The sequence below is a fragment of the Phacochoerus africanus genome, chromosome 16 (genome assembly GCF_016906955.1).
Source record: "Phacochoerus africanus isolate WHEZ1 chromosome 16, ROS_Pafr_v1, whole genome shotgun sequence".
Lineage (NCBI taxonomy): Eukaryota > Metazoa > Chordata > Mammalia > Artiodactyla > Suidae > Phacochoerus > Phacochoerus africanus.
Window position 1 is genome coordinate 28,591,158 of NC_062559.1, and position 25,977 is coordinate 28,617,134.

Sequence of the window (25,977 nt, forward strand, 5' to 3'; positions counted from 1 at the left end):
AAAGCTCAAAAGTATCCTTATTTGTGAAAGTGAGGGCACAAATAGATATTGGTACATCCATGTCCATAAAAACATCATTCAACATAGTCAAACGGTGGAAGTTACCTGAGTGTCCACTGACAGATGAATGGATTAAACACATTGTCATATATATGTATATACAATGGAATATCATTCAGCCTTAAAAAGAAAATTCTGACTAATACTACAACATCATGAACCTTAAAGATATTATTGAGTGAAATAAGCCAGTCGCAAAAGAATAAACACCACGTGATTCCATTCACATGAGGTATTGAGAGCAGTCAAATTCATAGAGACCTACAGTAGAAAGGTAGGTACCAGGAGCTGGGGGTAAGGATAAATATGGAATTTTGTTTAATGGCTAGAGAGCTTCAGTTTTGCAAGATGAAAAAAAGCTCTGTGGATGGATTTATCGATGATTATACAACAATGTGAATGTACATAGTCACTGGACTGTGTGTATTCTTAGAAATGGTTAAAATACCAAATTTTAGGTTATGTATACTTTACCACAATTAAAAAAATAAATATTTTTTAGAGTGTCTTCTTTCAAGTGGGATGCTCAAGAAGCTATACCTAAAGAAAAGATTCATATTTTGAGTTCCATGTTTCTTAGAGACCGAAGTAAGACGTCAATGAGACACGATTAATGAACACATCTGAAAACGGCTAAGCTTCAAGGATTTTATTGACACATGATATTTTCTTACAGTAATAAATAGATTGCAATCTTAAGGGTTAGTTTGGAGTTGAGAAGGCAGTGTATCCTTAATAGGAGTGGTCAGATTTTGTGGTACCGTTTTCTTTAGAACTGCATCTAAGAGGGAACCACACAGGTGTGTGCAACATCTGTGTGAGCCCTAATGCTTCTCTCTATGCTATCAACATAATCCAGAGACCCTGGCCAGTACCCCCCCACCCCTCCCAGTTTTAACATAACGTATTGTAAAAATAGCTAGTGCCATAAAAAGTTAATATTTCAAATATAAAAAATCTTTTATACAAATATAATTCATAATATAATCATTCTTAAAATACAGCCATTTATATGAGTTTGAAACATTATTAAAAATAAATACAATTTCCTAGAGAAAATTTCATTTGTATCACAAAATTATAAAACAGAAGGATATAAAACTAATTCATGATTGACTCATTTCAGCATGTCTACTATCTCTCCCACTTAGTATATACAGTATGAAGTGCATACAGGTAGCCTGAAAACACACCCCATCACCCTCTATATACCTAGATCTTTCATGTGCATCTACCTGTAGTGCCCATAGCTGATCTGCCTGGAGCTTCTGTGGTAAGAAGGGTTTTCCTGCAGCAATTTGCATTTAAAGCATTTTTCTAGCCATCCTTCAGTTCAGAAGTCTTAAGAGCTTGTTACTTACTGGCAGCAGACACGTTCACTTCCAAATCAAGGGAGCTATATCCTTGTTCCCTACATGGGTCTGTAACCACCCATTTCTCAGAGAAGGGATGTTCCCTGATTATCTGAATTATTTGAATTTGTGTATTGCTGAATGGTACTAACTCATTTCCAGGACTGGGAAGTTCTCTCCCCTGACCAATACTCAGATGTTGGGTGGTACATACTTTGATGGGCTCTCTTGTGACTCTCACACCATTCTACCACTTGCTTGGAAGTGGGACAGTCTGAATGCTTAACAGATAATACATGTGCTTTTAAATATCATGGAGAGAGTGAAGAGAAAGGTATATAAACTTATATAAACCACTAAAGTTTCCAGTTATCATTATTTAATTGTATCTCTAGGTAGTATGATTATAGTTCTTCTCCAACAATACAAATGGACAAATTTCACTAAACAGCACATTGAAGAGTTAAAACGGCTCAAGTTTACAGCCACCTTTCTAATGACTACCAAAGGAAAGAGTTTTCAGGAGAATCTGGTTTGTAAATACAAGTGGTGAATCTTCAAGGATTTGAAGTACCTTTCACACAATTTGGCCATTGCCGGAAAGCCATTTATCCAGACCCACATGAATATCATTAATTCCTCTTACCAAAAGTTTTTCTTTTTAAAAAAAAAAAAAAATCATTCATCCTAGTACTCTGAAGCAGAAACTCTTTCCTCCTGCAACTCCAGGCATGAGCGTCCCAAGCAAACATTTGTTCTGCTCTCTAAAGTCTTGTTTCTTGCACCTCTTCTTCTGTTTCCTCCTTCAGAGCTGCGATTTTGGACCGAGACCTCTGCTTGCTAGAGTTCCGGTGCGGGAGGAGCTTCAGGCGGTCCAAGGGGCTGATCGCCTGCCTGAAGAGGCTCTTCTCGCTCAGCAGCCTCTGGATGGAATCATACTGCCGCACTTTGTTCTCCTCTATGACCTAGGGAAGTGGCCGTTAGTGAGATCTTGGACAAGGAGGCAGGGCGAACCACAGCAAGGCAGGAGTGGCACAAGCTCAGAGGAAGAGGGAAGCCAAAAAGAACACACAGCGTCCAGAGGCTTGTCGTCTGAACAGGCAGAGATGGTTCACTTCACAGCTGAGTCCTCTTCCTTTAACAGAGCATCTACCCTTTGTGGAATGAGCTGTAATTTTCTACTTAGAAGCTGGAAGATTTTTTTAATTGATAAGATACTGAACAATGTGCTTCTTCAGAGAACTTTAGAGGAACGAAGGGGCCTTGGAAAACAAGAGTTATTCATGGTAGATCCCTTATGCATTACCTTAAAAATGACTGTGAGTCCGCAGTACCATCAAGAGTTAAACGCTGGGTTGGAAGCTTAGCAATTCCAAACGGGTCAGGATGTGCCTGGGTTTGCGGCACCTTTTTTACAGGCTCACAGTCTGTAAAGAGGTTGTGAGTCGGTCCCCTAACGTGTCACTTGAAGCTTAGTAATAATAGTGGTAATAACATTCCTCACCAGGGAAAGCATTTACCTCCAGGAGCCTCAAAAGCCTTAACAGAAATGAGTCCACCTCATCCTCAGAATTTCCTTGTGACTAAACCTGAGGGAATTTGTAAACATCACTTGAAAGAATCTGTGACAGTTTTGAAAGTACAATGAGAAGGAGGGTGGGAGAGGCACTAAGCTGAGCTCCAAAAAATGGCTAGAAAAATGAAATAAACCTTTCACTACTGCATTAAATCCTACAGCAGATTGGAAGATGATCCAGGCCTGTCCTCCTGGATCCCATCCAAGAGAGATTTAGTTACCGAAAGCATCAGGACTTAGTCTTTTTCATGCCTTGATCCCCAAATAAAAGACTCAAAAAGTATAGCTGTTCCAATTTGTTAATGTCACTTAGTACTATGCCGCTATTTTAGAGGTTGCTGAATTCCAACCTCACATTATTACACAGATCAAAGTAAGAAACTTGAGCAGGTATTTTGAGTAAAGCTGGGAGCTGTATGCCACATGTTTTAAGGAAGAGCTTGTACGTTGCTGTGACTTGCAGGAACTTTCACATATGAAATTATTATCAAGAATCAAAGGAGACATAAGATCCTAGGTAAATTATAAATACTCACCAAAAATCGTTGACATTCCAACATTGCTTCTATCCTGTGTTCAGAGAGGATTACCGTGCAATCAGCAAATGCTTGTTTCAGGGTTCTTCGAATGATTTGGTACGTTCTAGAAAAGAAAAAAAAATACCACATATAACATTACAGAACAATAATAGTCTGTCTCTATCCTTGATAACATACCTATTGTTCTATCAATTTAGTTCTTTAAATCATTCATTTTTCCTCAAATACTTTTAACATAATGTTGAGATAGAGTCAGTCACAATCAGCTTTCCAACCATGAGATAGATTCTAAGCTTTCATAAATAAATAAGAAAAATATTTGGAAAAAATTTAGAAATTAAAAAAAAATTCCCCAATAAATGTATTTTTCATTATGTCAAATCACTAGTAGTTCTTTATTTTGTGCTATAAGTATTTTCTAGTGTATAAATGGGATAGTAAGGAAAACCATAAGGATCCAACCATGCCTAACTGAATATTTCATCACACATTGATAAGGGGGAAGACTTTGTATGAAATTCCAAATTCACACTCAGAAGAGAACATGTGGCTCTTACACTAGGAAATAAACACTTGTGTTCATGGCAAGTAATAACTGCTAAACTGGGTCATTATTTCATATCTAGAGGGTGGTCCTCCACTTACAGACATGATAGCCTGATAGAAATTTGTGTCAATATGAAGCAGGCTTCAATGATTCCACTCCCACCGGGTTATTAAAAAGCAGGAATTCTGAAACTCACATGGGATCCAAATGAGCACTGGGTTCATCCAGCAGCAAGATCTTTGCTTTACCAAGAACAGATCTGGCCAAGCACATCAACTGCTTGTGGCCGTGGCTTAGCACACAACCCCCATCTACAAGGACAAAATCAAGCTTCCCAGGAAACTGCTCTATCACAGATCTGAGTCCAACCTGCATAAAAGAAAGATGAAAAGCACTGTGCTTAGGAGGAATTCACATTCTACAGGGTTAAACACACTTAAGAGGCTGACAGCCTGAAAAGATACACAGGAGTTCTCAAAGTTTAAATTTCATACCAACCCACCACCACTCCTGCTATTTGGGTTTAACTGAACAACAGACTCTGCATAATCTTGCAGCTTTAAAACATTGGTCTACAGATTGTTTCAGCTGTGTACTTTTTCTTTCATGAGATTTTAAATGAGTGCCTATTATGTGTCAGATTCTCCAAAAGGAGTTGAAGAAATGACAAATGGTCCATGGCAAAGATTAGGGTTTGTAAAAACATACCTAGATAGTTACAATACAATTGAGTGCTTTCTAGAAAAGATACATATAGAATGCAGTTACTCTCAGATTCTTTTATACTACTTTCCATTTCTGTCATAATAGACCATGAAAGGTAGTATAAAAGAATCTACTGAGAAGGTACATAAAACAGCCTGTGGCAACTCACTCTTCATCTCTTTAATTTGTACAAACTGATTTTAAGAAATTGATGACACTATGAAGTAAAAATAACCAGAGTTGACATAGCTGTTATGTTACTGGAGATTTAAAGATGCTTAAGTGTTGGGGTCAAATATGAGAGTTGTGTTAGGGTCAATGGCTTATTTTTTTAAGCTGGAAAGGAAGCTAATTGGTTGAAAATGCAAATGAGATATAGAAACTCATTCTTCCCAAAGAAGATAAAAATAAAACCTTGCCTCATCACATCACTTACTCAAATAAATATACATTGATATATATTTTGTGCCAAGTATTGCTGAGTGTTTGAGGACTAAAGAGATACATAGGTAATTATATCCTATCTTGGGGAAGTCCGGATTTAGTATTGGAAGGTACGATGCACTCCCACCTATCTGTAACACAGGCAGAGTGAGATAATGGCCTTATGAAAGACATTCATGAGTTCAGTGATGAATTCATGGATGGCCCACATTGCCATGTTTGTTCAGCAAATATTAACTGTGAGCTCATGATATGTATTGCAGACAATACCCCTTTCCTTGTCACAGTTTCTCATGAAAGAAACCTCACTTTGTGAAAATTCATTAATGTTTGAAAAGAGTTTCTGAGATGGTAGGGGGTGGAAACATATTAATTAAACAAAGGGGACTACTCTAACATATCCTGGCAGACTCCAACATAAAATTAATTCTGGATCCAAGGAGCTAAGAATGGGAACAAGGACTACTGGGCAATAAGCTGGAGGACTTGTTCTCTTTCTTTCTCCATCTTTTGTTTTCCTTGGCTTCAGCCTGTGAACCTACTACGTCTCTCCCCTCTTAACACAATCTCCCTCCCACTTGCCTCCAGCTTCTCCTTTAGCTGTTATTTAATATCTACCCCCTTTGTCATCTAGAAATCTTAAATAATGACTATGCACCTGTTGTCTCCACTGCCTGAGACCACAGAACATTTTTTTCTTCTTCAAACATCTGTTCCTTGGTTTATGAGAAACCATAACCTCAATGACCATTTCTTCCTATTATCTTGTGTAGACAACTCTCCTTCTTCCTGCATTAGTTTTCCTCATTCCCTACTTTCCAAATGCTCCTTCTGAGATCTCATTCATTCTTGGGGTATCAACTACCACCAATAAGCCAATGATGTTTCATCTTTCTCTGCAGCCCTGGACCTCTTCCCAAATACTTCTGGTATCCTCCACCTCCTCCTTGCTAATCCTATTATAGCAACCGTAGTCCAGGCCCTTATTATTTCAAACTTCAGGCTGTAGATCTCAAGTGGACAATTTGTCACCTGACATCCTCTTGGGGATCCTTCTAAAAGAGAGGTTTGACCATATATATCTCTGTTTTACATCCTGTTGTGGCTTTCTTCATACAGAATAATCGAACCCTCTCACGTGGCACCTAAGGCATCCAGAATTGAGCCCCCTCCTCCACTTCTACTTCCAGCGGTACTAAACACACAGCCTATACACCTTGACTTTCTCAGGTTTGTGCCATTGCTTTGCCTGGAGTACTCTCCCGACACTCCTTATCATCCTTTAGGGCAGTCAGGTACATAGGCACAGAAGCATTTATGTAAATTCCCCTGCTGGACTGTCAGCTGCTTGAGGGTAAAGATTTGTGCTCCTTAGCTCAGTGCCAATGCCAGACACATTGTCAGCCTCAACACATTATTCATTTGTTCAACAAATATGTACTAAGCTCCTAGAATGCTGGCCAAACCAAACAAACACAGTTTCGGTGAATCATAAATAAATCCAAATTTAGGGAAGAATGGCAAATGGTAAGCGAATGAGTGCTGGTTTTAGCTCCTCCAATATGCATGTGATTTAAGACAAGTCACTTCACTTATCTGTTTGCCTCTGCTTTCTCATCTTTAAGATGCAATAAACAGAAATAGACCCACAGACATAGATAAGAAACTTATGGTTACCAAAGGGGAAAGGGGGGGAAGAATAAATTAGGAGTTTGGGACTAATATACACACTACTATATATAAAATAGATAACCGACAAGGACCTACTGTATAACACAGGGAACTCTACTCAATATTTTATAATAACCTATAAGGGAAAAGAATCCGAAAAAATATATATATAACTGAGGAGTTCCCGTCGTGGCTCAGTGGCTAACGAATCCAACTAGGAACCATGAGGTTGTGGGTTCGATCCCTGGCCTTGCTCAGTGAGTTAAGGATCTGGCGTTGCCGTGAGCTGTGGTGTAGGTTGCAGAAGTGGCTCGGATCCCGAGTTGCTGTGGCTCTGGCCTAGGCCGGCAGTTACAGCTCCAATTAGATCCCTAGCCTGGGAACCTCCGTATGCCACGGGTACAGCCCTAGTAAAGGCAAAAAGACTAAAAAAATAAAATAAAAAAAATGTATAACTGAATCACTTTACTATACACCTGAAACTAACATAACATTGTAAGTAAACTAGATTTCAATTAAAAAAAAAAAAACTCTTTCACTAAAAAAAGAGACTATAAAATCCCTTAAAAACAAATTGTAATGTAAGAAGGTTGGTTTTGTTTGTTTGTTTGTTTTGTCTTTTTGTCTTTTTAGAGTCACACCCACAGCATATGGAGGTTCCCAGGCTAGGAGTCTAATTGGAGCTGTAGTCGCCAGCCTACACCACAGCTCATAGCAATACCAGATCCCTAACCCACTGAGCAACGCCAGGGATCGAACCTGCAACCTCATGGTTACTAGTCAGATTCGTTTCTGCTGAGCCATGATGGGAACTCCAGAAGTTCTTTAACACTGATAGATATGTCAGTATTTCATTTCAGGTCAGTCAGAAATATTTGAGAATTTTTTAACTCAAATTAAGCATCAAGGAAAGTACTGATGAGAGACTCTGGGGTCAAACAGAAGTGGCTTTTGGTCTGCCCTCCACCAATGGTTTGCTGATGATGTCAGGTATGTTACTGGAAGTCTCACTTACCTCACTGGGGAAAAATGGGGAAAATAATAGGATAGACTTCAAAGGCTTGTAATGAAGATGAAATGAGATAATCTGTGGGTAGAGCCCACCACAGAGTGTAGCATGTGGTAAGCACCTCACCAGGCCTAACTCTAAGTATAGTGAGAGCCTGGGAAATCCCAGGACGTGGGCCAGGTCACTGAAACATTTCCCTGGTATGACAATAAGATTTGTAAGATCTTTCCTTTACAAGTTACCTTGGAAAGAAAGTTAGCAGGAAGTATTCTGACACTAGTCATTTATATCATGCCCCTGGGGACAAGGTCAAGTTTCTGGTGAGAATGTTGCAGCATGCAGTCTCTCTCGAGTCACACCAATCATACCCTAATTTCCTAAGGTCATGCTGGGAGAGAGCTATTTTAGTGTGTTATATTTTGTACTTTCCTATGATAAAGAGCTGAGCAAAGCATGTGGTTTTTGCCCAAATAAAATTATTTCTTAACAGAAACAATTAAGTACCTAAATATATAGCACTATCGATATTTAGAAAACAAAATGGCGTAAAATGAGTGATGGTGAGACAGATGAATCTGTCTCATTTTGCCACATTCCTGCCTTACTGTTTTACTATCAATCATAGTAAAAATCTTTTAAAATCATATTCACTAGAGAAAAGTCAACATACGTTAGTAAAACTCTAAATCTGCAGTCAGTGAATATTTAACAAATGTGCCAGATATTGTGATAGTCTTTGGGGAGAAACTGGGAAGTAAGATAGACTAGTAATTGTTTTCTTAAAAAAGAGACAAAGTTCTTGTTACCAACTCCATGTGCTGATAAGAATGGCTTAAATTAACCTCGTGATTGTTTGGATGCTTAGTCATATGTTCCTTAACAGACTCTTAAAGAGAGTTTCTTAAACTTGAGGTACTATGGCGGACCTGGGAATGCAAAGATGAATCATACCAGGACCTGCCTTGAAGGAACTCATGGTTCAGACAGGAAGAAAATAATAAGTGGGAAATTACTGTTGAAAGAGAAAAGTGCTATGGGGGAAAAAAGAGACTGAAGCGGAACTTGCTATAGAGATCATCTAACTTAGTCATCTTTAACAGCAGAATTCTTTAAAAATAAATACATACATGTACCCACACACACACACACACACACACATAAATATTCCCAAGATAAATGTTATTTACACTACTGTCACAAACTATTTTTTCATTACAGTTGATTTACAGTATTGTGTCAATTTCTGCTGTACAGCAGAGTGACTGAGTCATACATATATATATATTCTTTTTCTCATTCTAACGTCCATCATGTTCTACCCCAAGAGATTGGACTTGGTGCCTTGTGCTCATTTTTCAATAGATTAAAATCAAACACAAACTTTAGCTTAGCTCTCTCCAAACTAAGGTGAATTAAAAATTATTGGGCTCTAAACATTTCTAATTATTTTCATTCCAACTCAGCATCAAAAAATAAGTCAGAGCATCAAAAGTTTGTGGATATAAAGAACTTTAGGAAAAAAAGAATTTGCTGGCTTTATGTGGTTGAGCTAGTAAATTATATGTACTTCCAAACAGCTATTTACAAAGAAGAAATTTTATTTTGTGACATATCAAACTGAAAAATGTGTTACAGTCTGTAAAGGACCAGGTCTTTTCTTCTAAATATTGATTTTTGCTATTGCTACACTCTGGAATGTTATTATGGAGCAGTTTGCTTTTGTGACAAGGAAACATGAAAAAAAATCAGAGAAGTGAAGTGTGGTTGGACCGAGCAGCCCATTGGCAAGCACTTATAAAAATAGACTCTCTCAACTCCTTTAGGCATTCATTTAAATACGGTGCAGGTTTTTCTAGGGTAAATTTTCAACTTAAGAGGTCCTACTTCTGCTACTTAGCTTGCTCTCTAAAATAACTTACCTGAATATTGATGTGTAAGGAAGGAAACTATTTTATAAGTAATCCTAAACAGCAAACAACTATCAAAAAGTCTCCATTCTAAAACCATTCTAAACCATTCTACAACCAACAGACATGCTGCCTGGGTGACACTGGATAACTCCAAGACTTTGGTGAGAGAGCCTGAGACTATAGATAACACTGGGGCTGCTCAAGGTGCTGAGAGAGCCTGTGAACCAGAAGTCAAGGATGCTGCTGTTTCTGAGTCTACCACCCACCTCTGCCAAGTCCCCCAGATATCTTCAGGCTCAGTGTCCCCATGACTAATGGTGACATTTGCTGTGTACCAATCACAAGGCTATTTCATGATACATTACACATGAACTATTTATTTATTCATTTCAATAGGTGAATCAAATCATGCATTCAGTTATTGTTTAGTGAACACCATCCACATGCCCAATGCGACTCTAAGCTCTGGAAATGCCACGGCGAATCATCTCCGCCCTGGAGGAACTTACAACCTGGTGGAGGACATAGACCAGCTAAGAAGTAAACCTCTCTCCTAAGTGAAGGAAGCTGTGAAAGGGCTGGAGGAATAGGATAGTCCCAGGAGGGGCTCCTGCCTCAGGCCTGGAGCATCAGGCAGGTATCTGGGAAGAAGTGATGTGTAAGGAGAGGCCTGGATAATGAGGAGGCACAGACAGTGGAGAGCTGGCAGGATGTCCCACATATAGAACATGTGTAAAAGCCTCTGGAGAACAGAGAGCACATGGCACCTTAGAGGAACCAAAGAAATTCACTACAGCTGGATACTGCTCAGTGGAGGAACTGAGGTGGGAGTTTCAAGAAGCAGGCAAGGATGAAATCACGAAGGACATTAGAAGCTGCCTTTAAAGGGCAATAAGGAACCACAAGAAGGGGAGAAACGAGGGATCAGATGCAAGGCTGCAAAGAGCAGAATGAGCTATAGGAGCCAATAAGAGGGAAACAAGACAGGAGCTTATTTCAAAAATTCACATGAAAATTACTAGTGCTGTTAGATGGGGATGGAGAAAAGTGAATACATTCTAGATTTTTGGAGAAGACAGCCTTGACAGGGCTTGGTATGTGGAGACAGGTGGAGAAATTGGGAGTCAAGGATGAGCCCCAGGTCTTGGCTTAGGCAACGAGAAGCTGGTGATGCCATTCTCTGGGATTGGGAACACAGGACAGTTGTGCGGGTGGGGCAGCTAAGATGCTCTCTTATTCACATAAGGTGTTTGTCCAAGCTGAGATGTCAGGTAGGAGCTCTGGAAACAGGCAGATTTGGGAATCATCAGCACAGAGGTATGAGAGCTAAGAGGATGCATGACATTTCCCAGGAAGAGCAAGTAAAGCAAGACAACAATTAGGATTGTGTCAAACAGCAACTTTAAGAGGGCCAGGTGAAGACCACATGAAAACATAATTCTAAGAGCTAGCATTTATTTACTAACTCTTATTTGCCAAACCTTAGGCTAGGCCCAAGATATGTATTAGCCTGAAAATTTACAACAACCCTACCAATTTATTAGACCACAATGTTAGGGGTCTATTTTTTTCTTCCCTTCAAGACTGAGCCTCCTTTGGAATTCTCTTTGGTCTACAGACACAGCTGGTAAAGTCAGTGCTCCTAGGGAGAAGTTACCTGGCCCTGAGTAGTTTTGAGATGGGGAAACTAGACCTTCTCAGCTCTAGATCTTAGATAGAAACTCTCTTTCCCTCCTTTAAACTTGCTTTAAATTCACCCATAGAATAAGTTGTGAAGTGCCAAGATGAAATTAAGAACCTAGAGGGATTTTCTCCAGTGGCTCAGCAGAAACGAATCTGACTAGTAACCATGAGGTTGCAGGTTCAATCCCTGGCCTTGCTCAGTGGGTTAAGGATCTGGCATTGTCATGAGCTGTGGTGTAGGTTGCAAATGCAGCTCAGATCTTACATTGCTGTGGCTCTGACATAGGCCAGCAGCTGTAGCTCCAATTCAACTCCTGGCCTGGGAACTTCCACCTGCTGCATGGGTTTCACACTAAAAAGCAAAAAAAAAAAAAAAAAAAAAAAAAAAAAGCAAAAAAAGCAAAAGAAATTCAGCACCAGGGCACAAAGGGCCAAGAAGCTGCTTTGGCCAGCTTTGCTTCCAGCTGGTAACTAAGCATGATCCTCATGGCTTCACATGATCCAGCCTAGATACGCAAAGATAAGGTTTCACATTCATGTCTGGGGCCAAATCCAAGGTAGAGATGGAGTGCTTCTTGGCCTGACATTGTCATTGGAGTGCTTTTTGATTTCCATTTCAGGGAAAAGGGGGTAATGAACAAAGTGTTATTGAGATAAGATTCAAATGGTTGACTTTCTGCTGTTACTCAGTTCCCTTCCCTCTAGAGAAACAAGTCATACCAAGCACACAGAAAGGACTAGATGAGATGACATTCAATCCAAGGTTGCCCAGGCCAGTCCTGGTTTATACCTTTTGTCCCAGTATCTTGTGCAGGTGAGAAATTGATATATCCCAAAAAGGTCCTATTTGGGCAAATAACATGATCAACTACATAGGACTAAAGTCCAGGCCCCATCACTTGTAAACCAGTGCCTTTCCTGCTTCTCTGGGCTATTGCTCATTTGTCTGTATGCTATTCTCAGGCCTCCACAATAAAAACTTATCACTGCTACTCAAACACATGATATGAATGTAAGGATAGCAGTAGCATCTATGTTTACAAACTGACGTATTTTTAAAAGGATCAGTGAAAAGATATACCTAAATATGAACTGATCAAATAAAAATCTAAACAGGTAAAATTTTTACATTATATAGGTATTTAAAATATTAACCATGTCTTCTAGAATTTTAGATTATTTTTATGATCTGATTTCCAGTACATTTTATTATAACTTGGCAATACTTTCAGGTTTTACAAAGTCTAATATTAGTTTTCCTTTCAAAGTTTCTCTCCCACCACATTGTGTTCCTATAGTTCTTTCTCTGAAGTCACATCAAAGCCCTTTAAATGTGTCACTTGTAATTTAGTTAATGTTTTCTTTAAAAAACCCTGTTTGTTCCGTAATAAGGAAACTTTGATAATGAAGACGGTTAATCTAAGTGAATTTTATTAGGGGCATGTTAAGGTTGGGCACTTCAGTGGGTGAGTGTTTAACACGCAGAAGCATTTCAAAGCTTCTGGCAACATCCATTCTGAAGGGAGGCAGAAAAGGAAAGAACATTTGAGATAAACAGAATTGGGCTTTACAACAAGGACCCAGTGTTTGAAAAAGTCGAATACACTGTTCTCTAAGAAGACCTTTGAATCTCAATGTTCCTAGATCCTATAATTGTCGTTTTGTACCATCCAGACCTTTGGATGTAAACATCAAGTTTAATAAACTAGAATAATAAAAATGGAACCAAGAATTCCATTCTGGCTCTGCCCAAATCCTAAATTCCTCCATACAATCCTTCACTTAGTGAATCACCTGTTGTGTAAATACAGGGTATGATTTAGGAATTTAGACTCCATTTTAATCCATCCATCCTGATGACCTCAAGGAATAGAGCGGGTCACATCTAGGTCAGGTGGCATTTTGCCCAGAGGCACTCATAGCCATCGTTCCTGAGGACAATTGACTCCTGCAGACTTCAGAGAAGACTAGCCATCGGCTAGAATGCAATTCTTGGCTCCTTTAACAGAACACCCAAGCCTTTAATGGATGATTCTTAAAATACAGGTGCTCTAGAGTGATCACCATCCTTTTGTGCTAAACCTACGCTTCTCAGAGAAGCATATGATGTTGAGGCAAAGCCTCCTCCTTGTGCTGGGAAAGCTTCAGAATCCAGACAGGGAGTAGATGAGAGGGTGTAAAGAGACGATCCTCTGTGTATGGAATAACTCCTGTGTGCTTCAGGGGTCCGGGTATCTCCTAGTTCGTGTCCCACTGATGCACACTGGTGGGGGAGAAGGCCAATGCTACCTCTGAGACCTGATAGTTGAAGACTTACCACTGAGGCTAGGGGTAGGTCTAATCCAAAGAACTGGTGTTCCAGGCCTATTAGTTTTCCGTTTCAAAGTAATACATGTGTACAATGTGCACACATGCACAGAGGTAAGTGTGCAAAGTTATCTCAGCCATGACAACACTCTTGCCTGTGTATAAGCTAGCTTTTTCAAAATTAATTCTATTAGTATCCTTACCTCCTCTGCAACTTTCCATATTTCTTGATCATTCCACTGTCCATAGGGATCCAGGTTTTTTCTAAATGTTCCAGAAAAGATGAATACTTTCTTTGGCAACAACAACAAAAAAGAAGAAGCCATGAATGACCTAGACATCTTGCTATAGTTCCTTTATTTTATTATGAAATATTCCAGGCAGAATAATATTTTTTAAATAACAGAACAAACATCTATGTACTTACCATCAGTTTTCTAAATTTTAAAATTTTGCTTGTATCTTTTTCTTAGGAAGTACTCTTTCTTTAATTTTTAATTTTTTTAGGTTTTTATTTTTTCTATTACAGTTGATTTATATTGTTCTGTCAACTTCTGCTGTATAGCAAAGTGACCCAGTCATAAATACATATGTATTTATATACGTATACGTTTTTTTTCTCACATTATCCTCCATCATGTTCCGTCACAAGTGACTAGATATAGTTCGCTGTGCTATACAACAGGATCTCATTGCTTATCCACTCTAAATGCAATGGTTTCCATCTACTAACCTCAAACTCCCAGTCCATCCCACTCCCACCTCCCTCCCCCTCCCCCTTGGCAACCACAGGTCTGTTCTCCAAGTCCATGAGTTTGTTTTTTTTCTGTAGAAAGGTTCATTTGTGCTGTGTATTAGATTCCTGCTTTATATCTTTTTTTAAGAAATAAAATATAGGAGTTCCCGTCGTGGCGCAGTGGTTAACGAATCCGACTAGGAACCATGAGGTTGCGGGTTCGATCCCTGCCCTTGCTCAATGGGTTAACGATCCGGCGTTGCCCTGTACTGTGGTGTAGGTTGCAGACGCGGCTCGGATCCCGCGTTGCTGCGGCTCTGGCGTAGGCCGGCGGCTACAGCTCCGATTGGACCCCTAGCCTGGGAACCTCCATATGCTGTGGGAGCAGCCCAAAGAAATAGCAAAAAGACAAAAAAAAAAAAAGAAATAAAATATAGCTACATTTTAAGCCCCTTGTGGATATGTATCAAATCCCACTAAGCTTAGGATAAAGAAACTGAAATCATTGTAAACTGTGGGAAGTGATTTTTTTTTTTTTTTACTCCTTGGAATATCCTTTATTATAAACAAATATACTATTAAACAGTTAAATGATAAGGTTATGGGTAATAATTAACTTGTTAGAACAAATTCCTATTTTGTCCATATATTTTCCTTGGATTTCTTTTATAATCCTATCTTCCTAAGGGATTTTGAAACTATATGAATTTACAGACACTTAAACACACATGTTCACTTGGTCTATAAACCAAGGTCCACTTCTGCTTATGCAGCCAGGCAGGCATGGGAGAGGTCTCAGAACTTAGAAATCGGTAGAAGAAATCAAATATTTGTCTAACCGAATGCATGTCACAGAAAGGAAGGGAGACAGAGGAGATGGCTCCTCCTGAGGTGGCAAAATGACAATCTAATTTCCTGTGAGGAGCACTGCACAATAACCACCCCTACTTGATACATCACCGTCTATTTAGGTTTGTCTATATGAATCAAAAACAAAGGAAAAACTGTCTCACTGGGAGATGCTGATGCAACAATATAACATTCAGGTTTCTCTCTCTCTCTCTGAACATATGGGTGACTTGAAAAATACTTTTGATGTTCACGTTCGGACAAATTTTTTCTTTGCTTTCTGTCTTTGGCCTTTGGAGAGTAACATCCGGTAAGAGAAATGAGAACTAAACTTCCTGAAGCTTTGGTTTTCACTAATTGCTTTTGACCAAGAGAGAATGCTCAGTACCCATCTGATCCACAAGGAACTGCACGAGGTAAGTCGGGCCCAGGTGAACAGTGTCCGAGCCTCTCAGGCAGAACAAGAGTATTGTCACCATGGCAGCCAAGCTCCAGGAGAGTCACGCTGGAGTCCTTATTCACCTGGGCATAACTTAGGGCTTAAAGAACAAAGTAAGTCGTTGCCAGAAATCTCTGGAGCCCTCTGGAGAAGGCAACAAGGAGACTTCTGCTGTTATGCCGCAGACAAAGCGTATTACTGGGGGATTCTGATAAACTAAATAGAATTCAATAAGAAGTGGCTCTGAGAACTCCAGTCAATTCATGACAGAAGCATTTGGGTTTATTTAGTATCTAAAGTTCAAAGGCTTGCCAATGGAATTTTGCCATTTACTGTTTTTCGCATCTTTTAATATTGTGGTTATTTTTATAAAACTCTAGAGTCATACATGACTTATTTTTCTCCCTGATCCTCTGAAATCATCAATCCTGTGGATTGTTTTCACCAATATATCTCAAATCCATTTATCCCTCTATTTCTATGGCCACCACATAGTTCAAGTCACCAGTACCTTTCTCTGAACTTTGTAAGAACTTCCTAATTGATTTCATTCCTTTCCCTCTTGCCTGCCTTCTAGTCCACTCTCATTTAGCAACCAAAGCAATCACTACAAGTATAAATTGGATCATGCCATTAACCTTTTAAAAAACCTTCAGTGGCTTTCCATTACACTCAGGGAAAAAGGTAAAATCCTTTGGATGGTCTCTGCAAGACTGTGGTCTCTTCCACTTGGTCTGGCTTATTTAGTGTCCTTGTCACTCCACTCCCTTTCTCACTCCAGCTGCCTGGCTTTCTTTCACTTCCTCCATTAACTGCACACATTCTGTCCTCCCTGCCTGGGAATTTCATCCTGTACCTTCTTCCCATGGACAACTACATCCTTTAGATTCCAAGTTCAATGGCACTTCCTCAGAGGTATCTCTCCTGATTTGCAAATCAGAATAAGGTTCCCCAATATATGATATCATAATAGCTATACTTTACTTTTATAGCTTATAGTGAATATTAAAATTATATATGCATTTATGACATTTTGTTTTTAATGTCTCTATCTTCTCCTAGACTGTAACTTTGCTGTGTACCCTATCTTTAGGTTTTACATAGCATATGCAAATGCATATTGCTGAATAAATAAATGAGCTGATGTGAACATAATAAGAAAAAATATGAGAACACCAGAGCCAGAGGTTGGCACATACTATTTTTCTTCCTTTTGGAAGAATAGCTACCATAACCCAGAGTCTTTAAAGGAATAATACTAATAACTGATTAAAACTTTGATCTTTCTTTATAATTGCTTGAGAAAGAGTAGACTTAACTTTTTTCACAGTAGCCTGATAATTTATGTATAAAATTTATTGAACATATGGCAGTATACTATATATTGGCCAATGTTATTTAAAATAGGTACATATTAAAATTATGAAGGAAGTAAGTTATCTGTTGAAACCAGACATCCAAAAGTTTTAGAGGTAGTGAATTTGATACCATTCAGAAATTCTGTAGGTCTTGTGTTTACAGTTTATTGTCTAGCAGTAAAAGAATATTGTCTAGCATTAAAGGTCACTTCTAATTCTAAAGAAAAACTAACTGAACGAACTGGTTCAGTTAGAATTCTGTTTCATACAGTAAATCAAACATTGTACTCTAGTCTCACAAATAGGGTCTGGCACCCATGGCTCTTGCTGTGAGGGGTGCCAGGAGGAGTCTCATTGTTTTCTACACTCATCCATAAAGCTGAGAGGTCCTTGGAGGTTACCTATGTTCTTTTCCCAGTTTCCAAAAGAAATAGCCATGGTCCTGAGAAGTTGTATGATTTGGCCAAGGTGGCACCAGTTTGACAGTGCAACAAAAAAATTCACTTGAGGAGTTCCCATCATGGCGCAGTGGTTAACGAATCCGACTAGGAACCATGAGGTTACGGGTTCGATCCCTGCCCTTGCTCAGTGGGTTAACAATCCGGCGTTTGCCTTGAGCTGTGGTGTAGGTCGCAGATGCGGCTCGGATCCCGCATTGCTGTGGCTCTGGCGTAGGCTGGCGGCTACAGCTCCGATTAGACCCCTAGCCTGGGAACTTCCATATGCCTTGGGAGTGGCCCAAGAAATGGCAAAAAAAAAAAAAAATACACTTGATACTATATATCACAATGATCTTCTACCTCTCTTTCAAGAAACTCTTCCCCAGGAGGAAAATTAAGATATGCAAATATTTGATATTTATTTAATGTCATGTATGTATGCAACCAAGAACAATTCTTGGAAGAACAAAGAGAGCACCATTGTTCACCACCTAACTAATCTCTTCCCTGAAGCTGACTCCTCAACTGCTCAACTTGATAGAGATGACCTGGCCTTACTGGAGCGCTCTAAGTTGGTCACACGTCACAGCATCAGGATTGTACTTTAGCCTTGGATATCAGATGAAGATCAAGAAGGCATTTGGCCTCTGTGGTTGCTGAACGTGGTATAAATTAAATGAGGGAGGAATGACTCCTTACCCTTAAGTATACATTGTTTTGTTTTGGCTCAGAAGGGAAATACTAATAAGCATCACAGTGTCTGTGATCTTGTGTTTTGGAAATGGAATTTGTACATTCAAAGTCTACCCAATATGAACAAATCAAGATCCTAAGTTTGCATTACAGAATGTCTAAACATAAGGGCTGCTTTGCTTTTAGGAACATCAAGTATGAGAACAATGCGAATAAAGTATTTGTTAGTCAAAATGGTTAAGGTTGATTAAAAAAAGAAAATAATTTTACAGTGGATATATCATTTTTGTATGTAAATGATTGCATGTTAAGTGCTCAAATAATTGTTTCCATAAAGTCATTTAATGTTTCACAAATTTTTAATGCTAGGACATAGTTTTCAGATATATATACTTTTTCAGAAATAGTATTCAAAAATTATTTCTAGGTCTAACCAAATTATCACAAATTTCAAATTTTTAGGTTCAGAAATAGTACAGCTGTATTGCATTAAAGTTCATACTAGGTTTTTTTTTTTTTTTTCTTTTCTCCACTCCACATCCATATCCACTGCCCACTGTCCTCTTCACTTTAGTCCAGGCTCTTTACCATATTACAGCTAGAGAGGTTCTCAGCCCATCTCCCTGCTTCTCATCCTGTCCACTGAAGTCTACTGTCCACAAGCTGCCCACAGCAGCACACTCTTTGCCACCCCTTCCCCACCCACCTTCCAGTTCAAGAGGCCCCAGAGCTTATAGGTAAAGTAGAACAAACTAAAGAAGGCTCCACCTTGAAATGCACACAATGCCTTGTTTTCCATGCTGGTGCATTCACTAAGACTGCTTTCTAGCTATAGGAGGGTAGAAAACACACACAGAGAACTTGCCAAAACTAAGGACATCCTGCGATTCCAAAGACGATGTCTTGGGCCAACTATAAGGGAGAGGCAAGTTTCTTGTTCAAGGTTCCTGTTTCATGTGTCTGAAAACAAGTGGTTAATTGACCCCGAGATGTGATATTTGATGTCAGAGGTTTTAAGGAAACATACCCTTGCAGGTTCAGAAAAGGAGAAGGAACAAAAGATGGAAAAGCAAACAAAAATAATTCTTGGATTTTTAATTCCTAATTTCTGCTTTGTAAAGATCAAACTCCATGACAGAACACTGTAAACCAACCAAAATGGAAAAAATAAAAATCAGTTAAAAAAATAAATATCAAACTCCAGAAAAGGCAAAAAAATTACTTAATTTGAACTTTCAAAGGTAAGGTGGGAAAGTAAAAGTATCTCTTGGTTGGATGTTAAAAAGGTATGAGGAATTTGCCCTCTTTTCTTTCTCTCTTTCTTAGCCATTCATGTAAGGTTCTCAAGATGTCACTGTCGCTGTAGAAGGACCAGTACCTTCTCTCTAAAGACATCCTTGTCTTTAGAGCATAAACATGTATAATTAGAAACTATTATTAGCACAATCACACATTTTTAAAGGCATGGCTCAAAGTATTTCTTGTTTAGTTTATACAAAACTTGATGCCACAGAAGAGGGGAAAGGCAAGTTTGAAAGATTCGTGTTGGCAGAAAGGCAATAAAAAAGAATTTTCCTAACTCTGGCCCACCTGATTTCCCTCCAGGTCTTGCATATTTGGGTTCCTGAACAAAACATCCAATAAAACAAAAAAAGCGTCTCTATCAGATGGTGGATTAAACTAAGGGATTCCCAGTGAAACTGATATTATTTCTTAGAGCTTTGCTTATTCTAATGGGAAAATTTATATAAATAAGAACAACAAAAAAAGAACTAAGGCTTTGCTTTTGTAGTTTAAAACGGGACCAGAAGACTGAAAATCAACGGAACAGCAGTGCTTCTCGGACAACCGAGACTCTATCCTGTGCTCTTCAACATTGTTGCCTTGCCTAATGCTGTCACCACGGGATACTTGTATTCCCAGTGTTTCTTTATCTTCAGACCTTCTGACAATCCCTTTTTTTTTTTTCTTTCTGAAGAAACAACATTGTTTTTCAAAAGTTCAGCCAGGATGGAGCTTCTGGTAACATGGCAAAGTCTAGACAAGTGAATTAAAAGCATCAGTCTAGCAGTTACCATATTTAGTGCCTCATTAGTTGAGAGGAGCAAATGTCCCACAGAGGTAATCCATCAAGAAATACAAGCTGTTTTCTCCGGCTAGATTTGTAGTCTATCTACCTGGAGATGCTGCTGGCATTTTAATTTAGTGGTAAAAGCAGAGAATTGTTAGAACCATGGTAGTGGAATGGATTCCGTGCCCATTAGCACTAAGGGAAAAGAGGCCATTAAGACAGCAAACATATCCATAGAGATGAGAGAAAATGCTAGTAGACATACAGACCATGTCTTTCAGATTTGGTCCCAGTAAAGACATTCCTTGGTTTCCATTAAGATCATTTTTAAAAATGAAACTGTTGCTATTTCTCTCATAATTAAAAAGTCCTCTTGCACTATGACACAGATAGAACGATACCAAGCCAGTGAGGCTGAAGATCCTTTGTGACCCAAACCAACCAGTGACATTTAAAAAAAAAACTACAGATTAATCTGACATGGTTCATTCTATTCAAAGAACTAAAAACAATCATTACACTTTCTATTTTCAATTCTGCTAACTCATGCTTCTGAGTGTTTGTTATTTTAGCAGCATCTTTTATATCTTGCAAAGCATTTCTCAACCTGCTGTGATTGCTAACTTGGAGCTCAGACTACTAACGGAGGAAAAAAGAAAAGCTGAAAACAAAACCCCATGCTCCTGCTGTGATTTATGTCTTCTAGAAAAGTCTATCAAAATGATTAATATTTCAATAACTGTATGCCAGAGAACTCAAAGCTTCTATAAATAGTGTTTCTCCCTATGAAAATACCGAATTATAGAAAAAAATGGCAGCAATACATAGTGAATATATTTTGCAGGTGAATGTGAATTTCTTGAGTGCAAGTGTCAAATAATGGTAAACGTAGGTGGTCACTTTTCTACTAGCTAAGTATTTCCGGCTTACCTGGGGTATGACTCCAAAAGCTTTCCTCCACTGTTGCAAAGTTATTGAATCCCAAGACACACCATCTACTTGTATTTCTCCTTCTGTGTTCAGCAGTCTCAAAAAAGCCAATAATAAAGTGCTCTTCCCTGATCCAGTTCTTCCCAAGAGGCCCACCTAGAAAATCAGAGTGATGGGATTACTCCTGTGACATACAGATACAATACCATAAATATAATCTGGTATTATATTTCAATTAAAAAACAGTGGAGCTGATTTTTCTCATCATCACCAGGGGAAGATTTCACTTATTCACTCAAGCCTTTTTGCATCCAATTCTGACCAAAATTGATTGGGAACAGAGCAACCCTGGGAGACAATATAGAAACTGACCAAGAGGAACTGAACCTGTGAGGCTAGATTCATTTATCACTGGTATTTACTAATGGCAAAAAGACTGAAAATGCTCCTTTTGCATAGAGAACAAAGATAGAGTGTCTTAATGAACATCATTTCTAAGAATGGACTCAAGCCAAAGCAGAGTCTTAAAGCATCAATTGATCTAGTTCCAAACATGAATACGAGCTTGAAAATGAATGAATCTGAAACAGTTCTAATATTTAAATAATGTCCATAATAAATTAAGTAAGCATCAAGTTTAGGCCTGACAATAAAGGGTAAGTTCAATGAGCTATATACTCTCACAGAAGGCAGGATGGTCCCAGCCACTTCTCAGCGGATAAGCACATGGACAGGTGTCAAGTAAAATTCTTACATCCATTCTGATGGGCAAGAAGAGAATTTTAGGAAGTGAAAGGAATATTAAGGAAAAGAGAAAACTCTTCTTGGTCTCTAAAGACTATAAGAACCAGCATGGCAGTGGGAAGGCCATGCCCTGCAAGGGGAGAACAGGTGCCCCAGGTGGCAGCAGGGAGCTGTTATGATACCCTCTCAGATCCAGTGCTTAGAGGAAGAGGTTCTCGATGGGATAGAACATCTCTGTAGTCATTAACTAAATACTGAATAAACTGCTCAACATGTGGTGGGTGTTTATTTCTTCCCCCTTACATTATTTCTCTTTCTTTTTTTATTATTATGCCTCTTCACAGGAGAGCTGAACAAATGGTCTTGTTGAGTAGTGCTTTTCACACTACCCATGGAAAAGGACAGTTTTGTTTTGTTTTATAGTTTTCAACCCACTGTTCATTCAGTACGTTAAAAAGTAGATAATAAAAAAGAATTTCTAAATGCCTACTTGCAATTTCTATACTTATCTCATTATAGACCAGAAAGTTTCTAAAACAAAACTGGTTATGGACCACAATGTATGCTTGAGAGCACGTAGAACCTACAATAATAATAACTTATTGAATACTGATTAGTAACCTGGTAGTAAACTAGGCCTTTGGGGAAGCTGATAAACAGTAGTGACACAATTATCCTTCTATGCATCATAAGAGCCTTATAATGAGACATTCATAAATGTCTGTTTTCTGAGATAACTTAAAAAATTCAGATAAATAAAATGTTATACACAACACCCTGTTGAGGCTCTTCATACTATTCATCAAAAATGGTAATTATTTTATTTATTCTTGTCTTGATTACTGCTTGTGTTCACCCAAAGAATATAAATTCAACAAAGGCAGGGTAATTTATATTGTTTTCCATTGCATTCTCAGCACCTACCATAGTGGTTGGCTCACTTGATTACTCAATAAATACTTGTTTGCATTGATGAAGGGATAGTCAGATGAAAGGATGAGTGGATGGATGGACAGACAGATGGACAGACAGTGGATGGATGGGTGAATAGAAGTAAGAAAAGAAGGAAAAGAAAGGAGGAAGGGCAGATGAATGAATAACCTTATTTAGTTGATCTAATAAATAAATGGATATAGTCAATTCTGTTCAGTTATCAGACCCATTTTTAATTTAAAAATCTTGTGGAATTTCATATGGACACTTCCATTTCTGAATCAGCCCATGTTGTGCAAACATATCTCCGTATGTCATGATTTTTCAAACACAACAGCAAAGCTTTGCATAAGTAATCTGAGTATGCACTGTGTAGGTGAGGCATGAGGAAAGGGAAGAGAAGGGAAGTTTAAGAGCAAGAAGTCATCTCTTCCAATGTCACATCAAAAACTCTTGATGAAAAGTTCCTTGAGGTTCAGACTCTTTTGTCATTAGCCAGGATTCTAAAGATTAGGATAAATAACTACATTATTTTTCCTTAAGAAGCAAATATTTAAATGTTTAGAGAACTCAGTTTTTATGTTGGGATAAAACTGGATTGAGAGACAATTTGTAAGTCTTTTGTTTAGCTTTAGTTATTAGCTACTGTTCTGGTTTCCTGATATTGTTGAACCTCTGGCATTGCATTATGTCAGACATGGTTTTCAATGGCACGTAATCTTATTGGTTCATACCTAACAAAGTCTCCTGTTGTTTATATAATTGGCACATAGCAATTCTTTTCCGGGACTTGTTTTTCTAGGCTTCTCTGTGATCTGTTGTATCAGGGCCGACTATTTCCCGCAAATAAGCTTTTAAGATAGATCCTAATTCCAAGTCAGTGTTTTCTAGTTACTTCAGTGCACCTCCTCTCTGAGAATTTTGGATCAAGATAAATCAAAATGTTATGTGGAGAGTTAAACAGCGTTGAGTTTGATGCTAGTTGTAATTGCACTGACTGTACCATGAATAGAACAGTCTCAGGACATTCTTTTCAGAGTGTCTTACTTCCCATTTTAATATGGCAAGAGACTGAAACTAGCTGTAATTATTTTTCGTCTCTCTGTGGTCTCCAGAAATCAAGATGCCAAATAAAACAAAATTTAGATTCCCAAAGTTTAATAACTATAAATTTTATATATTGATACATCTCTGTTTATCACTAATAAAACATAATTCTTGGGAGTACCTTGTGGCTCAGCAGATTACAAACCTTTACTAGTATCCATGAGGATGCGAGTTTAATCCCTGGCCTCACTTAGTGGATTAAGGATCTGGATCTGGCATTGCCATGAGCTATGGTGTAGATCGCAGATGTGGCTCGGATTCTGCATTGCTATGGCTGTTGCACAGGCTGGCAGCTACAGCTCCAATTTGACCCCTAGCCTGGGAACTTCCATATGCCATAGGTACGACCCTAAAAAACTCCAAAACATAATTCTTAAGGATATGCTCCTCACAAACCCAGAATAAATTACTTAATGATTCAGATGCTTCACATCAATTTTTATCAAGGCAGAATGTCATATGTGTTTAATACATAAAATAGATATTTAGGTGTTTATGCTTCTATGATCTGAATTCTTGATATTACTTGAAATATTTCTGGCATCTCAATATTTTAAAGAGATTACAAATGGAGAAAACAGGAAAGCTCACCCAAAAGAATAGATCTTAATGTATGATTAAAAATTTAGAGCACTGTCCAGTACTGTGATATAATCAAGATACCATCTGAAGCATTTTGATAAATCTAGGCTTATTATGAAAGACCTAGCTCCAAATTAAAGTCCCAGCCTATATTTTGAGAGGAAAAAGAAAAAGAAAAAAGGAATAGATATTCTAGTTGGGAGAAGGTGATCTGGATGTTAAAAATTTAGGCCAAAATCAACAGCTTTTAAGAAAAAACTCCTTGAGATTGAAAAGAAAAATAGGTTGTTTTTTGTTTTGTTTTGAATGCACACTCAGCATGCGGAGATTCCTAGGCCATGGACTGAACCCGAAGCAAACCTAGCTACTTACCATGACAATGCTGGATACATAACCCACCATACCACAAGGGAAATCCCAAATTAAAGTTACTTTTATTAAAGTAAAAGTTGTAAAATACTTGCTACGTATTTTTCTCATGCATTGAAAGTAAAATTTAGTGCACGTTCTGTGAAGTAAAGGCCTAAATTAAAAGCCAAGAAAGTAATAAGATATCTCTTCCCTAAAGTAATTTCTAAGGACAAAGTGTCTAATATGAAGATTTAACGGTACTGATTTTTTCATCTTTCAACCATACAGTGGGCTGAATATTTGGGTCTCTCTTAAACATATATATATCAGAGCTGTAGCTGCTGGCCTATGCCAGAGCCACAGCAATGCAGGATCTGAGCCGCATCTGCAACCTACACCACAGCTCATAGCAAGGCTGGATCCTTAACCCCTGGGCAAGACCAGGGATTGAACCCAAGTCCTCATGGATCCTAGTTGGATTTGTTAACCGCTGAGCTACGACGGGAACTCCTCATAAATTCATATGTTGAAATTCCAACCTGCAATGCGATAGGATATTAGGAGGTGGGGCCACCAGGAGGTGATATGGTCATGAAGTTAGAGCCCTCATGAATGAAGATAAAGCCCTCATGAAGATAGAGCCCTCAGTGTCCTTATGAAAGAGGTCCCAGGGAAGTCCCTTGTCCCCTCTATCAAGTGAAGTTACAGTGAGAAGACAGATGCCTATGACCAAGTAGGCTCTTATCAGACACTGAACCTGTGGGGCCATGATCTTGGACTTTTAGACTCCAGAATTGTAAGAAACAAATTTCTGTTATTTATAAGCCACCCAGCCTATGATATTTTGTTACAGCAGCCTGAATGGAATGAGACACACCATAAAACCAAGATCACTGAAATCTATTAAAAATTAAACAAGAAATGCCCAAATAAATCCTTTT

General features: G+C 38.6%; 1 protein-coding gene across 1 annotated transcript in view; it reads right to left on the reverse strand.

Annotated features, from left to right (window-relative positions):
* Positions 1-694: 694 nt before the first annotated feature.
* The window catches only part of CFTR (CF transmembrane conductance regulator), a 184,657-nt gene continuing 159,374 nt past the window's right edge, over positions 695-25,977 (reverse strand). The window contains exons 23-27 of the mRNA XM_047763595.1: positions 21,320-21,475; positions 14,007-14,096; positions 4,271-4,443; positions 3,525-3,630; positions 695-2,377 (exon numbers count right to left, since the gene is read on the reverse strand). Of these exons, the coding sequence (XP_047619551.1) occupies positions 2,177-2,377; positions 3,525-3,630; positions 4,271-4,443; positions 14,007-14,096; positions 21,320-21,475 (726 nt within the window). The 3' untranslated portion in view covers positions 695-2,176. The remainder of the gene's footprint in view (positions 2,378-3,524; positions 3,631-4,270; positions 4,444-14,006; positions 14,097-21,319; positions 21,476-25,977) is intronic.